Genomic DNA, 17,637 nt, shown 5'->3' on the forward strand with positions numbered 1-17,637 from the left:
CAAACTGCGTTGTGGAAAATGTGTTCAAAATCACGTCACCAACGAATGTGCGGACAAAGCTGCGGTGGTCAAATGCGTCAACTGTGGAGGAGCGCATCAAGGAAACATCAGGGATTGCATCAAACGCGAAGAATTCAAGCGGATCCGAAATCAGGCGTCTGCAAACCATAAACCAGGACAAAGGAAGGAGAAGGCACCGGCCTTTAGACCGGAAGATTTTCCGCCACTTCGCCCAACGAAACATGGTCCTGCGAATCCGTGGACCCGATTCGCTCCCTCTCAAAAACCCCATAGCGATTCTGCTGGACAAAGCTCTCCATCCCCCCTGGATTTCGGAGTCAACCAACAGCAGAAGCCAACAATCTTGATCTGTTCACAGCCGATGAACTGATGGAGATTTTTTTTCAACATGACCAGCGCACTTCGTAAGTGCCGCAGTAAGCCCAAACAGATCCAAGTGCTTGGTAAGTTCATTATCCAGTATGGTGTCTAAGCCGTTAACTATCGTCATCTGGAACGAGCAAAAAAAAATGAACTTGCCGATTTCCCTCGCAAGCACAACATCGAAGTGGGGCTCTCAACATCCTGAGACTCACCTTAAGGTGGCGGGCAGGGTAGACGCGATTCGCGATGCGATGCGACCAATTCAAAGGAATCTTATTATTTATTATTATTTCTTGCGTGAGTCGCATCGCGTGTCGCGTCTACCCTGGCCACTAGACTGATGCAAAATTTGACTTTTTAGCTCCACAGTGCTTAAATGGTTTCAAATCGGATCCTGATTAGCCTTCCAAAGTTACAACTCATTTGGTTAGAAACAGACTTTGCACAAGCTATTTGAAGTTTACATGTAAATTAATATGGGAAATCTCAACTTTTTGTTCATTGCCATCTAGCCTTTTTCCATATTTAGCTGCGAAACAGTTCGATAACCATTCTTATAGAAAATTTTCTCAGCTACAACTTTGCTTAAGATCGTTTCTATGTAAAACGAGACAGGAAAAAGTTATTAATTATTTAAGAGATTGATAAACTTATGACATGATCAAGCAGCTGCTCTGTAGGCAACACTGTATTTTGTAGTGTGAAATAGTAGCCATGATTTTGGGTCCTATTCAACGCCCCAGAAACACCAATGTTGCCTGCTGAGCAGTTGATTGAGCATGATCATAAGACATCAGCGCATTGAACCGTTGATAACTTTCGATCCTTGCATTTAATCAAAAAGTGGTTTTGAGCAAAGTTGTAGCTGAAAAAATTTCCTACAAGCACGGTTTAAAGCTTTTGAAGCAGACCGATATGGTGAATTATTAGATAGACATGAACAAAAATCTTGGTTTTACCATAGTAATTCCCATACAAACTTCAGATGGTTTGTGCCATCTCAGTTTCTCACCAAATGGGTTCAAATTTTGAGAGGTTAGTCAGGATCCGATTTGGAATCGTTTAAGTATTGTGGAGCGAAAATTTCAAATTTTGCATCACTCTACTGGCCACCACCTAAGTCCGGCGACAGCTTCTGGTTGGCTGACCACACCATCATCCGGCTTGATCGCACCAACTCCAGGGGGGGGGGGGGGTGGTCGTCATCAAAAAGGGGATCAAGTCCGTCACTCTTACCCACATCCGCACCTCTATCATCGAAGCTCTCAGCGTGGAGGTGGAATCGCCAACCGGAATCGTCCGGTTGATCGTTGTGTACTGCCCTCGACAGTGTACCGGACAGGACAGGATAGGATAACGGATTAGGATTAGGAGCCAAATTTAAGAATGATCTGAACGCCATCACTCGCACTAGCTCTCGATTCGTCATTGGAGGCGATTTTAATGCCCATCACGAGGCTTGGCGGTCGCCACGCTGGACTTTTTCCTGACAAACATCGGTATATCCAAACCGGTGGCACACAACGACCTTAGCTCAGACCACCAACCGATGGTGGCTGAAGTTGACATCAAAGTGGCACGTCGCCAACGAAAGGACTACCACCACGTAAACTCTGTCCAGTTCGGACGTGTGGTGGACAGACACATCGACGAACATCCACCGCTTGACACCAGATGACATCGACCGGGCGCTGGAACTCCTTCATCAGGCCATATCCATGGCTGACGAGACATGTGTCCGTCAAGTTCCTGTGAGGGGTAAGTTTACTACCATTGATTCGCCTGAGAAATATTCGTAGACGCCAGTATCCAAGTACACAGCCATGGCCTTGTTAGATGTCGAAAAGGCGTTTGACAATGTATGGAACGATGGACTTATACTCAAGCTTTGCAACTTCAACTTTCCTTTTCAAAGGATAAAAATCACCCGTAACTACCTTCAGCAAAGGTATCGTTAAAAAGTTGTCTTTCTGACACGTTCTCCATCGCAGCAGGCGTCCCACAAGGTAGTCTGTTGGGCCCCTTGCTTTACAGCTTATACACTTCCGATATACCTGATCTTGGTAACGGGTGCGTGTTCTTCCTGTTCACAGATGATACTGCAATTTCCGTCAAAGGCAGATTGCCTCGCTAAATCACCAACAAACTTCAACGATGCCTTGACACCTTTGCTGACTACGCGAAAACGTGGAAAATCAAAATCAATGCCGCCAAAACCCAGGCAATTATGTTCCTGCACAGGCAATCCCCCAATTTAAAACCAGCTCCCTCCTGCACAGTAGTCATGGATGGCTCAAGGGTCGAGTGGTCTACAGAAGTAATTTATCTCGGGATGTAGTTTGATGAAAAGCTTCTATTCCGCTTGCACATAGAAAATACGTTAGTTGAGTGTTCAAGCTTAGTTAGGTGTCTGTATCCGCTCATTTGTCACCTGCAATTTTCTACGCTGCTCCGGTGTGCGAATCAAGTGCACAGACTCACAGGAACAACGTCCACACACTTAGATTTTGTTTCCGTGTTTGGTAAATTTTACCGAAATCAGAACAGCTGAAAGTTCGGTAAAACTTTGACCTTCATAGGCCATTGAATTTGAAAATAATATCAAAACATGTTCAACCTTGTTTAAATGATCAAATCTTGTCATATTAGTGGAGATTTAGTTTCAAAGTAGCTGAAAAGCAATTGAATTGAATTGCATAAATTTTACCGAAAAGTTCAGCTGTTCAGATTTCGCTAAAAAATACCGAAGTCGGCAATAATTTCTAAGTGTGCAGGTGGAACAAAACAGAGTGCTGAGGATGATCCTCGATCGCCCCTTCGACACAAGGATAACAGCTCTAGAGTTTCACCAGGAAGCGGATATCCCAATAATAGATTTCAAAATTACCGACATCAAGACTAGATTTGTGCAGAAATGCAACATTTCAGAACATGCTTTAATAAGAAATTTGTATATAGTAGGTTAAGTATAAATAGTAGTTGTAGATTAGTTGTAGGCTGTAAATAGTAGTTTTTAGTAGTATGTTTTCAAATTCAAACTAAATCAATTCCACTAAGGTGGTTAGCCCCTAAACAGGTCTGATACTAGGAATAGGAAATTTAATTAATAATTTTATATTAATCAAACAACTAAAAAAGAAAAGATACCTCTGTATCACTTGTAACAACAAACATGTTTTTTTTTTTTTTTTTTTCTTTATTTTTGTGATTTTTAGCCGTAGGCTAGTTCATCACATTTGATAATCGAGGGTCAGGCTTAGGGCCTGCCTCGAAAGAAAGCGTTTCAGTCTATCATTACATAACGTACAACTGGCTCTGATTACCCACCAAAAGGGACAGACAACATTTTAAAAAACTTAATGTAAAGTGGGAGTTACATCGGGACTGTGGTGAGGAATGGATGCGCGAACAAGGTAGAGCTCCACCGTAAGAGACAGTGCCCCAGTCCGGCAGAGATACCCCGACGGCAGGAAAATAGGAAGGTGAAAGAACACGGACAGCGCAGCCCACGACGAGAGGGCTAGATTTGGTTGTATAGGTGAGCGTCCTTCAAGAATGCAATCAGCGCAGTCAACGTCGAGGGGTCGTTGCCAAGTAGCTCCCTGATGCTCTCTGGGAGTCGGTGTTGTTCGCGTAGCCTCTGAAACTCTGGGCAGACACACAGCACGTGTTCCACCGAGGCAGGGATGCTGCAGATTGGACAAACCTTGTGGAAGGGTGTCCCACCAAAATTGTGGGAAATCCTCGCATGGCCGGTCCGGAGTCTTGAGATAATCCGCTGGTCTTTGTACTTGTGGCTGTCTTGCCAAGGTCGTACGGTTTCTTTGATCTTTCGCAGGAGGGTGGTGCGTGACTGAAACCATTCCTCCTGCCAGGCTTCCATGATGATATTCGCAATCCAACGCCTGACGTCTAGGAGTGGTACGTTGCTGGTGAAGCGGGGTCCGGATGGACCAGATCCCGCCAGCCTGTCCGCTGTCTCGTTTCCAGGAACACCGCAGTGCCCGGGAATCCACGTAAAAACGGTTGAGGGTGGGGCAAAACGTGTAATGGCTTGTATCCAGGGGTGGCTCGGGGCTTCGGCTTCCAGCGCCTGGATGACGCTGTGTGAGTCCGTTAGCACAAGGATCGGTTGATCTGCAGGAGTGATGGCTGCGTCAAGAACAGCAGCGGCTTCTGCGGAAAAAACGGAACACTCCTCCGGAAGACTTTGACTTGTTGCGGTGTTTGGTCCTGCCACTCCGAGTCCCACTCCGGCCCGTGATCGCGATCCGTCCGTAAAGCGATGAACGTGCCCCGGATAAGCCGACCTAAGAAGTTCTGCAACAGAGCGCCTCAACGCTACAGAGTTATCTCCGGCTTGGAATCCTCTCTTAATCCGCTTATCTATTTTGATAACGTTTGATCGCCAACTTTTCTCTCCATGCCAGTGGACCCTGGCCACCGGGGGGAGGTCTACGTTGGCTGCAGTGCGGAGGGCTCTGTTCCCCTCGTTGAGGAGAAAGACCCTATCGTTCCCGGATGTCTTAGCAGCGAGGGCAGCGGCTTTGGTGGCAGAGGCTGCAGCAGATCGATAGCGGAAAGGGAGGACTCCGGTTTCTGCACAAGCGGCGTCTGCGGGCGTGGAAGGTAGGAGGCCGGATACGATGCGTACGTAGGTATTGTATACCGGAGCGAGGATGCGGTTCAGCTTCTCGGTGGCTAAGCAGGTAATTTCGAGGCCGTAGAAAAGTCGACTGTCGATAACAGCCCGGGCGACACGAAGGCGGATCTCGCGGTTACTGGAGCGGTGCGGACGGGAGATTGTCCTGACGATGTTGATGCGGCTACGGCAGTTTTCTTTCACCGTTCTGAAGTGTTGGTCGAAACTTAGAGTCCGATCCAGAACTACCCCCAGAACGCGGACTGTTTTCTTAAGCGGAATTGGATGGTCCTGGATGGTGATCGGTGGTCCCCGAATCAGATGACCCGAGTGGCAGATATGGCACCGTACACTCTTTGGTGCGGAGAGCTGAAAACCAACAGAAAGCGCCCACCTGCTGACGGCGGAGACAGCTGCTTGGGCTATATTCCTGGTCCGTATAGTCGTTCGTCCCGTTACGACGATGAGTATGTCATCGGCATAGACGATTACGTGCACGTTCTTGGGCAGTCGGCTGAATACCCCGTTCATTGCCACCAGGAATAGCGTTACCGCTATGACGGATCCCTGGGGCACTCCAGTTTCCTCGGGGAACGGATCCGATCGAGTGTTCCCGACAGTCACCTGGAAGGTACGATCAAGGAGGAAATTCCGTACAAAATGTGTGATGTGGCCTTTCAGGCCCCAGCCGATGAGCTGCCTGATGACGCCGGGCGTCCAAGTCCTGTTGAACGCCTTTGAAATATCAAGGGATACTAACTCCGCATGGTGACCGTTGTCCTGGGCTTCCTTGAGTACATTTCCGAGGGCTGCAAAGTAAGTGGAGGAGCCGTGTCCTTGTCGGAATGCATGCTGCCGTTCGTCAAGGAGACTGTTTGACTCCAGGAACTGCCTAAGTCGACGATTTACCATTCTCTCCATCACTTTTGCCGCGCAGCAAGTGAGCGCAATCGGCCTAAAGGAGGAGGCTTCTCCACTCGCCGCGTTGATCTTTGGAATGGGCACTACCAGGCTTTGTTTCCAGAGGTCCGGGTACGAGTCAGTGAGCCATAGGTCGTTGAAGAGAGCGAGTAGCCTCGTTTTTCCGTCGAGGGAGAGGTTTTTTAACACCGGGTATCCAATCTCGTCCGGCCCGGCAGATTTACCAGTACTGCTGCCGAGGGCGAACTGAAGCTCCCGGAAGGTAAGAGCATCGTTGATCTGGAGGGAAGGGACATCGGATGGAATTCGCAGGTCGCGAATGCTGCTTGTGGAAGGTTTGACGCGCTGGACGAAATCGCTGTCGTAGCCACTGATAGCGGACAGGCCGGCAAAATAGTTCCCTAAATTGTCAGCGATGTCCTTCGGTTCTGAGATCGTGTTGCCATGAGCTTGGATAGTAGGTGGAGTGGATCGCCGCTTGCCACTGAGAGCGTTGACGCGATTCCACAAGTCGCTCGACGATTGGGATTCATCGATTGAATCCAGGAAGTCCATCCAGCTGGATCGCTTCGCGTCGCGGATCACCTGTCTGCACGAGAGATGGCGTTCTCGGTAGACCTTCAGCGCTTCCTCCCTACCATGTAGTCCCACTACAAACAAAAGAAATGAAGATCAATTTAAGTGAAAAAAAGGATTCTTCAGTCAACTGGGTGCAGTTTGGACGTGTGGATGACAGAGGCATCGAAGAAGATCCGCCGCTTGACACCGTAGGTGACATCGACCGGGCGTTTGAAAGACTCCGTGACTGACGAGGCATGTGTTCGACAAGTTCCTGTGAGGGGCAAGTTTGTTGCTATTGATTCCCACACCCAATTACTGATTCGCTTGAGAAATGTTTCAATGCGTGATCGATGACCAACACGCGAACGTTTTGTTTGTCTGTTTGTCTGTGATTATGTAAGAATATGTCAACCACCGCCCCGCAATCCTCCCCCTAGACGCTAACTTGAAAGTACCTATTAAAGTTAGCGTGTATTGTAAGAAACTGTAAGGAATGTGGATACACCCTCCCCCTCTAATCCGAAACATAATTTGAGGATGACTTATAAGGCTCAAGAAGTGAGCGTAACATAGTAACATAGAAAAGGGTATGAGCAAATAATGAGTTCGTTATCCTTATGCTGTAATGGAGATAAAATTGGAAAGACATGATCCGATAGGAAACATACAAATGCTCGTAGACTGCAGTAGACGAATAAAAATAAAACCTTCGTCAAAAGAAGCCTCTCGTGGACGGTATTGTTATGAATCACCCTAGGCAAATCAACAAGCTACAGTTGTCGTGTGCCTGATACTTTTAGCTCTCAGATGCACGCCACCAACAATGACGATGAAGCCATCCCAAAATTTATAATTACTTTCTCTTACAAAGCGCACCTATTCGTTTAAAATCTTATCAACTAATGCAGCGTAGAATAGCACCGATAACAGCTGCTGTTTGAAAAAGGCCGCAAAATGGCAAGTCATGAGGGTATTATTTCACAGTTTTTTTTTTATTTCAAAGATAAGGATTCGCTCCACTTCTTGTGAATGCATAGACCGATTGATTATCTCAATGGAAATTCACGACATAAATTGCGACAAGTCAATGCCTTACCAAACAATCAAGTTGGACACTACGTCAATGATTTTAGATTTAATATACAATTATAGATTTGATTAGTACTTCTTCTTCCTGATGTATTACGCTCCAACTTGATACCTGCTCACAACTGGGTGTTGTGCACTTCCACGTTTATTAATTGAAAGCTTTCTAAACCAACCATTACTTGACTTTCTGTATTGTATAGCAAATCTCAATCGTGCACAATGCCTAAGGAACTGCAGGAAATTCACAATCTGAGACTAGAGAATCGAATACGTTACCCTCTGCATTACGCTTACGGTTGATTGGGAGCCCCGACTAGACTATTTCTGTTCGCTTAAATTGGGGCACCTCCTAATTCATTCAAGTGAAAATGAAACAGTCCCATTGGTCACACATAGTAAATCCTATTGCAGTTATTCAAAGCGTTGTCGAAACGCACTCTCATAAAACATGTCTATTCTTATTCAATTTGCGTATCTGAAGTCCAGAAGGTGATTGGACAACGGGTCATTTTCGTCGAGTTATCCGGTCCCATTCCATCCAATTGTGGTTAATTGGATAATGCCCAGCAATGGAAACGATACAGTCACGTGATTGACCGTCTTTTCTTCCGTTATTTGAACTCATCGTTGGATGGATCACACCATAAAGACGTGTACAATCGTGATGCAATAAAACAAATCAAATGCATCCAAATGTAGATCAAAAATTCGCTTCGTAACGCACAGAGAGCATTGATATTGTAATGATGCAAATGACTCTAAAGCAAACATTGAAATCATTTATTGATAGATATAACTCATCCGTTACTTATCATAATGGACAAAGGATTAAAATTCCAACACTCTATTTTTGTTCCTTTCAGTGGCGCCACCCATTCAAAGCTGGTAATATGCGATCAGTCCGGAAAGGTGTTAGCATCGGCCAAAGGTCCCAGCACCAACCACTGGATGGTCGGCATTCCAGAAGTGGCCAAACGGATCGATACGATGGCCCGGGAGGCCAAAGTACAGGCCAACATTCCAGAAAATCACCGCTTGTCCGCCATGGGGCTGTGCCTTAGTGGAGCCGAACAGGATGCCACAAACAAGGAGCTCGAGAACTACTTAAAAACACACTACCCGGATGTGGCAGACCGCTACATGGTTGGTAGTGACACAGTCGGCAGCATTGCCACCGCGTCGAACGTAGGAGGAATGGTAATCATTTCCGGAACCGGTTCCAACACACTGCTGAGAAATCCAGACGGCAGTACCTATGGCTGCGGCGGATGGGGACACATGATTGGCGACGAAGGAAGTGGTAAGTGTCTCTCTTTTGATTTTGAATTTGCTTGTCCGTGTTGCAAGCAACTTTTTTTATACGGATAAATGGGGATCCCATTTTTTTGATTTTAGAAATGTTCTCTAAGATACAAACATTATGAGAGATTATGTTCCATTCCATTTAATAGTTTAGACTCAACTGTCTTAAGAAAATTCTATGAAGCTATTTTATCAGAAAAAAGTAAGAGGTTGTATCCAAAACACGAACGTAGATTTTACAGAGAATTACGTGTTCGGTATCAATATTTGGCGACCGTATTAGGGAAACCACTTTTTGCTGACAATCGTTGATAATTTAGATCACCATTGCAACAGATGGACATTTGTGTAATTTTCAGTAGAGACCTATTGAATATTGATAAAGTGGTCATTTTAGTAGATTTGTAGAAAAATATTCAAACAATTGGCTTGTTTAGAATTGAAATCCATCCGCTATTGACTGTATTATAAGTGGTCGAAACCTGACCACTTTTCGTAACGCAGTCGATTTTGGTTTTATGAAATTGTACCCTCAAATTGGGAGGAAGAAGCAGATGGACTCATCAAGTCCTTATCATGAAAAAAAAATCCAACGGTCCGTGAGGATTTTGACGTAGGATTACGTCTTTCGGCAACATATTGGGGGCCCCAATGTATGCAATGTATCATTCACTGTGGTTTACCTGGAGGTTCGGAATGTCATCCTATCTTTCCCTCTCCGAGGAACATAGGAAAACTGAGCAACATACGCCCTCCAGTTAGTGTCAAAAACCAAAGTGAAGGATACATTTATTGATACCTACAGGACGCCATTGCCGAGTGTGGAAAGCTGGATAGGCCCAAGAATGCTACCCTGAAGGACTCCATCCCTAGCAGGTAGTCGATCAGATTTGGAATATTGATAATTTACCTGCAGAGTTCTGTCAGTTAAATAATTTTGAACTAATTTCATAAAATAGAGTGGAAAATTCAACTTTTTCAATTAGCAATCAAAACTCCATGCCAAACACTGTAGAATGCTTTTTCTATGTCTAGAAGAACAACTCCAGTTGAGAAGCCTTCAGATTTGTTTGAGCGAATTATATTGGTAACTCCTTAGAGTTGATGAGTAGTTGAATGCCCCTGGCGAAATCCAAACTGCTCATCTGCAAAAATTTGGTTCGTATTGATTCATTCTATTTATAATTATCTACAATTATAATTCATTGATCATTCTATTTATAATTATCTTTTCAAAAAGTTTACTTATTGAAGAAAGCAAACTTCAGCTGGATTTTAATCCGGCTTCAAAATTGGAACAACTTTTTTTTTTCTTTATTAGAGTGACTTTCAGCCACTGGCTGGTTAACATTTATAACCAACATTTTTAACATTTTTAACTGGCTGGAACAACTTTAACATTTTTCCATTTATCAGAAAAGTATGCCAAATGGAAACATCTGTTAAATAATTTTATCAAGAAAGACGAGGTACTCTCTGGGAGTTTTTTGATGAGGATATAGAAAATTCCATCATCGCCTGGAGCTTTCATATTATGAAACTTTGTAGTTATAGATTTTACTCGTCCAAATCAGTCCCAGAGAAAATATTCAGATAATCCCGAGAAAACTGATTCTCAATAGGACTAGTAATCGGAAGCGAACCAGCCCCAGGCTGAAAGCCTCCCTTATAAAGAAAACTTAACTTAGGACTAGTAAGACCCAAGCTGAAATTATAGGAACTCTAGAATTGTTTAGCAAGTTTCTGAGCTTTTTCCGAATTTGTGATCAAATTTTTACCACCTTCTTTAAGCGCTGGAATAGGCTTTTGATGTTTTTGCAAATCCCGCCAGATATGATCGGGTGTTCTTTGATATTGCCTTCTACGGACATTTTTAAGACGGATCAAGAGCTGAAGATCGTCGTCTATTATAATTGAATCAAATTTAACCTCGCATTTTGGTACTGAGGCAGCTCTTGCTTCAACTATAGAAGTAGTCAGAGTTTCAAGAGCATAATTAATTTCATCTCTGGTTTGCAAAGGAATGTTTGGATCGAAGTAATATCAACAATCAATACGAAACTAACGATTTTAAATTGGCTCACCACTTTAGTAACCTATTGGTCCCAACCAAACGATTAACGTACCCTATTCTAGTTGAAATTCTATTACTACACTATGTTTGTTTTGATTCGCTATGAAAGTTTGACAGATAACATCAGGGGTGTGTGGATTCATGCAGAACATGCAGGGGTGAGTGAAATAGCTTGGGACTGCTTGGGACCGTTGTTCTGGTACTGAGTGAGCCAAAAATAATAATGATTTTCTTCGGGACCCAGTGGTCTTAGAGTTACCTCTATGGTAATATCATAGAGGTTACTCTAAGACCAGAAGGACCCGAAGAAACGTGTTCCACTTTTTGGCTCAGTTCTGGTACTTTCTGCGGTCCCGAGCGATTCGATTCATCCCTCGAAACATAGGAAAATTTACTAAGCCCTCATTTTATCTGTCATACTTTCATAGCGAATCAAAACAAACAAAGTGTTGTACTAGAATTTCGACTAGAATGGGGTACGTTAATCGATTTGCTTGGGACCAATAGGCTAGTCTAGTAGTGAGCTAATTTAAAATCGTTAGTTTCCACCCGTTGGTAATATTCCATAAATGTTCGATATTGCTCCCAATCAGCTTTGTGGTAATTGAAAGTAGAGTTGTTGCGATTACAAATTATTTCTTGGGATATTTCAAAAATTACTGGAAGCTGATTTGAACCGAATGGTAACCAATTGGCTACAAAGTGGACGTGAATCAGTAAAGACCAAATCAATAATTAAGGGATTTCTTGCTGAAGAAAATCATGCTGGGCTGATTGGATATTGAACAGTGCAATAACCTCCAGAACAATCATCAAACAGAATATTACCAATGGAATTGCTTTGAGCATGATTCCATGAGCGGTGACGAATAAGTTTCTTAAGGTCACCCTTGAGAAAATTATTTTGCTGGCCTACACATTGAAATTGCAAATAGGCAGCTATAAACGTAAGTTATCTAGTTATCCAAATTTTGTTTCAACTGAAACTCCCAAAGTTTCAAAAACTTTGGTTTCAAATGAAGAAATAATTTTATGTTTGATTCGTCTGTGAACAATGATGGCAATGCCACCACAGGCTCCATCAAACCGATCATTTCTATAAATGAAATAATTTGCGTTCCTTTTAACCTTATAACCAGGGTTAAGGAACGTTTCAGTTATAACGGAAAAAAGTTAAATAGCTCGTCTTCATAGGTCTTCATTATCTTTTAGAGATCGAGCATTCCAATTCAAAATATGTAATGATTTAAAAGCCATGACTGATTTTCAAAGTTATGACGATATTATTCGTAAATTTAACTCCAGTTTGAATCAGGCTTGCTTTCACTCACTTGCTATGAAAAATATTTTCAGGATTTTGAAATCATTAGATGTTATAAGGCCTGTACTCGAAAAAAAATGCACCAGACAAAAGTGTTCGCCAAAAAATTATGTTAAGTCGTATTTTCTTGAAACTTTCAGGGAATGAACTTATACATATGGATTATGTTTCGGCATAATTACTTTATTCAATTTTCTTTCCATCGCTGAAAGCCCGCACCTTTCCCTTAAGACCCCTCATTACATTTTGTGCAATGGTGGAGCCGACCTTTTTGGTCACTTTCATCCATTATTTCTTCAACTCCAGCTCGTTCTTAAACACCTTGGACGATTTTCGAACTTTGGCCTTCATTATCTTTCCACCGGACGAATCTCTGGTGAATTTGGGGGGTTGGCGATTTTTGGTACAAAAACAACGTTATTGTCTCTGTACCAATCCAACGTGAATCGCGCGTAATGGCATGATGCCAGGTCCGGCCAAAATAATGTCTCGCCTCCGTGGGACCGCAGAAAGGGCCTCAGACCCTTCTGGAGGCACTCGGTGCGGTAAATTTCGCTGTTGATGGTACCCATTGTGATGTATGGTTTATTTACTCAGTTTACCGCATTGGCATATGGCCTGCCAGAGAAAGTATTTTTTTTTTGGCGAATTTGTCCACTTTTTTCTTCCTTATGTCTTCCGGAACATCAAACCGTGATTTGGCAACGTAGAACTCCAGCCCCGGTATCTGCTTTGCGTCTGCCTTGATGTAGGTTTCGTCATCCATAACCACACACATCGGTTTCGTTAACCACTCTCGATACATAGTCAATTCCCTTGCGTTTGACGTTTACACACTGCCGCCATCTGTTCAGTGTAGTGCCCACCACAGTGTACTCAACAGATGGCGGTAATGTTTTAGCGGCGATGTTTTACGGTGAGATATATTCAATGTGTTATGTCTGTTTGTCTGTGCTGTTATAGTAACGGTAGTTATGAGTTGCTAGTGTAATATGCAAATACATGGACGTGGTTCAAATAAGTAATCACGCTTTGATGGTTGATCCAATTCTGTTTATTATGAAATACTTTTGGTTACAAGTTACTTAAAGTCTACATAGTACAATATCTCTACAATGTTATTTGTTCTAGAGAGAGAGAGACGCTTGGAGTTGCCTGAAATTTTGGCTCAACCAATAGGCTTAGTAAGAAGTTTAATCGGTAAAGAGAACTCGACGCTACACAAAGTAAGAAAGAGAGTCCGGTGCCAGCACGTGTAACATGATGCGCTTGGTGCTGGTCGAACATATCGGTGCGTATGCAATAAATATTGGTTGGCTATTAGTCGTGTATGGGAAAAAATGTGGTTTGGAGAAGGCAGAGTCAGATTACGTCTTGTTGTGCGGGAATCTGGATTTGGTTTTGTCTTGAGGTGACGGTTTTACCATAGAGGTAACTAGTAGGTCCCGGTGAAACGTGCTCAACTTTTTGGCTCAGCTCTGGTACTATCTTCGGTCCCAAGCTAATCGATTCATCCCTCGAAACATAGGAATATCCAATAACCCCTCATTTTATCTGACAAAATTTCATAGCGAATCAAAACAAACATTGTGTAGTACTAGAATTTTGACTAGAATGGGGTACGTTAATCAATTTGCTTGGGACCAATAGGCTAGTCAAGTAGTGAGCCAATTTAAAATCGTTAGTTTCGTATTGATTATTGGTTTTACCCTGTTCAAAGGCTTCGTAACGATGTCCACCAGCATGGTCTCTGTTGGGCAGTAGGTGACTCTGATTTCATTGCGTTCGGCCAAATTCTTCACAAAATGAAACTTCGTGTCAATATGTTTTGATTGTTTTTCTCCTTACCTGGTCAGCATTTTAATGCAACTTTGATTGTCTTCATAAATCTGAATCGGGTTCTTCACTGCTTCTCCAAAGTCGTGCAAAAGCTTTTTTATCAAAATTAATTCTAGGCAGCAATCGGCAAGTGAAATGTACTCCGCTTTTGTCGATGACAATGCGGCACATGTCTGTTTCTTGGCACACCACGAGATCGTACCGCCACCTAGCTGGAAATGATAACCAGAGTTCGATCGTTCGATTTCCGAGTTTTAACGTTGCCTGCCCAGTCAGCATCCGCAAAAGCTTCCAGAATTTGAGAACTGTTTCTCAGCTGAAGTTGATAATTGCTTGTAGTCTTCAAGTACCGCAACACTCTCTTAGCCTTGGTCCAGTCGGTTGGCTAACATTTATCCCAAGGATCTACGCACTTATTACAATATCCGCTCTGGTGTTTACAGCCAAATACAGCAAACCACCAATGAAACTCTGAATTATTTGACTACTTCTAAAACACCAGAGTACTATATTTGTAAATTGACTGTAGCGATGCTGTTATAATAGTAACGGTAGTTACGAGTTGCTAGACTTCCATTAGATTGATGGATTTGTACTGGAAAGAGTTGAACAAGTAAGTGATCTAGAAGTAATTGTGTACCCTACACACTTAGTTTTTTTTTGCCGAGATAGGCACCACCGAGCAGCTCGGCATTTTAGTTTGGTGATTCAGCTAACAAACGGTAATGTTGCCGAGATCTCAGCTAACCAAGTGTATAAGCTTACGTTTGACTTACATCGTTCAATGGTAGTTGCGAAGGCAAATCGTCAGTTTGGGTTTATATCTAGAATCTCAAGAGAGTTCTCCGACCCGTAATGTTTAAAGGCACTTGTGCGCTCAATTCTTGAGACTGCATCTGTTAAACAAACGGATTCCTTACCAACTCTGCTGGAGCATCTGAATAGAACGTATTCTAAGAGGAAGAGGTGACAATTGGCCTCTTCCTCTTTTATTTCTATCTCTATCCCTATCTTTATCTATCTCTATCTCTATCTTACGCACATGAAATCAGCCAATCAGGAGCTGGTTCACGTTTGACAGAAAAGTGGTTCATTTTCGCCCCCGTATTGTCACCTCTTCTCTTAGAACGTATTAAAAAGCTTCTATTCGTCGATCAAGGAGGCAACTTCCTTGGAGAAATCCTCTAAACTTACCTGAGAGATGTCGCTTGTTAAGCATAGACATGTTTGAACGACGGGGGGGGGGGGAACCTGCGGCTGAGAAAAAATATCGATTACAGACACATTTAGCATTTGTTAGGATTTCTAGTTCATTAAGACTAATTGTCAGATGAATGTATCAAAAAATAAATAAATAAATAAATATCCGATTATCCGGATATCGGGATATCCAGATAAAATCTGTTAGCATATCCGTGATCCGGACTCCGGTATACGGATTATGGATGGATCCGGATTAAAGTCCCTCAACTAGGTGATATGGACGTGTAAAAGCAAATTCCTGCCTCGCTGCAATTTCTCAATCGGAAGGGGTCCATGTATAGTGGATAACAACATGTATTCCATATGCAATATGGAAGGGCACCGGGTGAATTTCTTTTTCAGGCGGAAGACCAGGGAATGGCCAGAAATGCAACAACAGACCGGAAACCGAGAAAAACAGTGGAAAGGAAGCAAGCGATTCCCAGAAACAGTAGTAGCCTGTTTTCAAGCATCAGAATGACGCTTATTGGCAAATCAAAGTTGCCACCCGTGGAGAATAGAAGATCTATGAAAGTGATAGTGGTTTTAAAATTTCACATGGTGAGGTATACGAGTGTAATTTTAATATGCATTAATTTTGCGACAAATTAATTTAATTAAATCCGGTTAATGCTACCCCAGACAACCAGAATGCACGTATATTCAAAGTTGTTTTCGTGATATACAAACATATATACAAACAAACAATTCGTATAGAATGCAAATAAATGGCTTATACGTACAAAAGTGGAGGCCATATACATGCATATTTTAATTTAATTTTAAACGAGTTGATGTAACATCATATAGGATTTAATCTGTAATAACAAATTCATTTTGAAAAATCTTACGATGTAATCCGATTTAATTTGTGATGCAGTACGACGGAAAAATGAGTCATCGCATATAAGTCGGAAATTTGCATTCTATACACGGCAAGAAAAAAATACTCAAAATTAAGTTTAAAAAAACTCAACGTTGGGTTCTATCATTTGAGGTCCGCCGTTGAGTGAATCAGAAAAGCGGCGTTGGTTAAAATTTACTCAACTGTTGAGTAATAATAAATGAACTCAAATATAAGTTTATTTTCATTGAGGTTGCTCTTATGCGCCTTTGACATTTTCAGTTTTACAAGCGTTGATAGACGACTGGTCAACACACGGGCCCCGTAATCTCAACGTCCATGGTTCGGTTCCAGTCTGCTCCGTTTTATTATTTTTTTGTCAAATTGGTCAACGATCAGGATTACTCAAAATTGAGTTTTCTTCTTTAACTTAATTTTACCTAGCCCCACGGAAGCCACGTGATGAGTGAAAGGAACTCAATTTTGGGTACTTTTTTCTTACCGTGTACGATTTAACTTAAACATAATGCGAGGTTTGACATTATTATATGCGATTTTGACTTAAACTGTAGCAATTTACGATACTGTCTGTACATTGTTATACGACTTCTGGTTGTCTGGGACGTTAGTAGTTCCCCTCGTTGCCCCTTTTGCAAAATAAAAGCATTTTAGGGTTTCACTCGTATACACGGCAAATGAGATCAACCTAAATTTGAGTACCGTTTATTCATAATCGCAAAAAGTGCAGGAACTCAGCGCTGAGTAAATTTGCCTCATGTTTTCCTGTGGAAAACCTCAAAAATCTTCCGGAAAATGAGGAAAATTTACGAAAATTTTACTCAGTCTAGGGGTAGTACCAATAGATTGAGAGAATTCAATCTGTACTTTTCTCATATTCGGGAATTTTTTTCTGGAAAAACCTGGAAAAAACAGGCAATTAACCACTTCATTCGAGCAGTTAAAATGACGGTTACTACCACTCGAGCTTTGAAATAAAACATTATTTTGAGACTTTATCTTCTAGAGCCACGAGAAAAGTAGCCAGCATGTGTGCGTTTCATAAAAAAATAGAAATTAGTTGGTCCAGTTTTGTGTAATCACTGGTAGAAAGTCACGCCAAAACTGCTTGACAAAGTGGCCAATTTACTCATTGCTGAGTTCCTGAATTTTTTGCGATTTATGAGTAAATTAAATTCAAATTTGGGTTGATCTCCTTGACCGTGTAACTCCCCGTGGAAAATTTTGATATCATCATCAATTTCATATTTCTAAATTGTAGACTATACGGCGAAGGAGCAGATAACGGAAGAAGTGTAGCGCTGGAAAAGACAGAAAAAATGAAAAAAATAGAAAATTGCAGGCACGGCAAAAAGCAGAAGCCAAAATCAAATCTTCTCCCTGGAAAAAGAAAAACTCAT

The 17,637-nt window shown here is 42.4% G+C and overlaps 1 protein-coding gene across 4 annotated transcripts in view; it reads left to right on the forward strand.

Moving 5' to 3' along the window:
* Nagk (N-acetylglucosamine kinase) overlaps nt 1-17,637 on the forward strand; it is a 50,073-nt gene that overhangs the window by 31,229 nt on the left and 1,207 nt on the right. For all 4 annotated transcript variants that reach the window (XM_065233584.1, XM_065233585.1, XM_065233586.1 and 1 more), the window contains one exon: nt 8,461-8,897. In XM_065233584.1, coding sequence (XP_065089656.1) covers nt 8,461-8,897 — 437 coding nt within the window. The remainder of the gene's footprint in view (nt 1-8,460; nt 8,898-17,637) is intronic.

Source organism: Ochlerotatus camptorhynchus, unplaced genomic scaffold, assembly GCF_037179485.1.
Source record: "Ochlerotatus camptorhynchus isolate MF236.1 unplaced genomic scaffold, CSIRO-AGI_Acam_v1.1 ptg000404l, whole genome shotgun sequence".
Classification (NCBI taxonomy): domain Eukaryota; kingdom Metazoa; phylum Arthropoda; class Insecta; order Diptera; family Culicidae; genus Ochlerotatus; species Ochlerotatus camptorhynchus.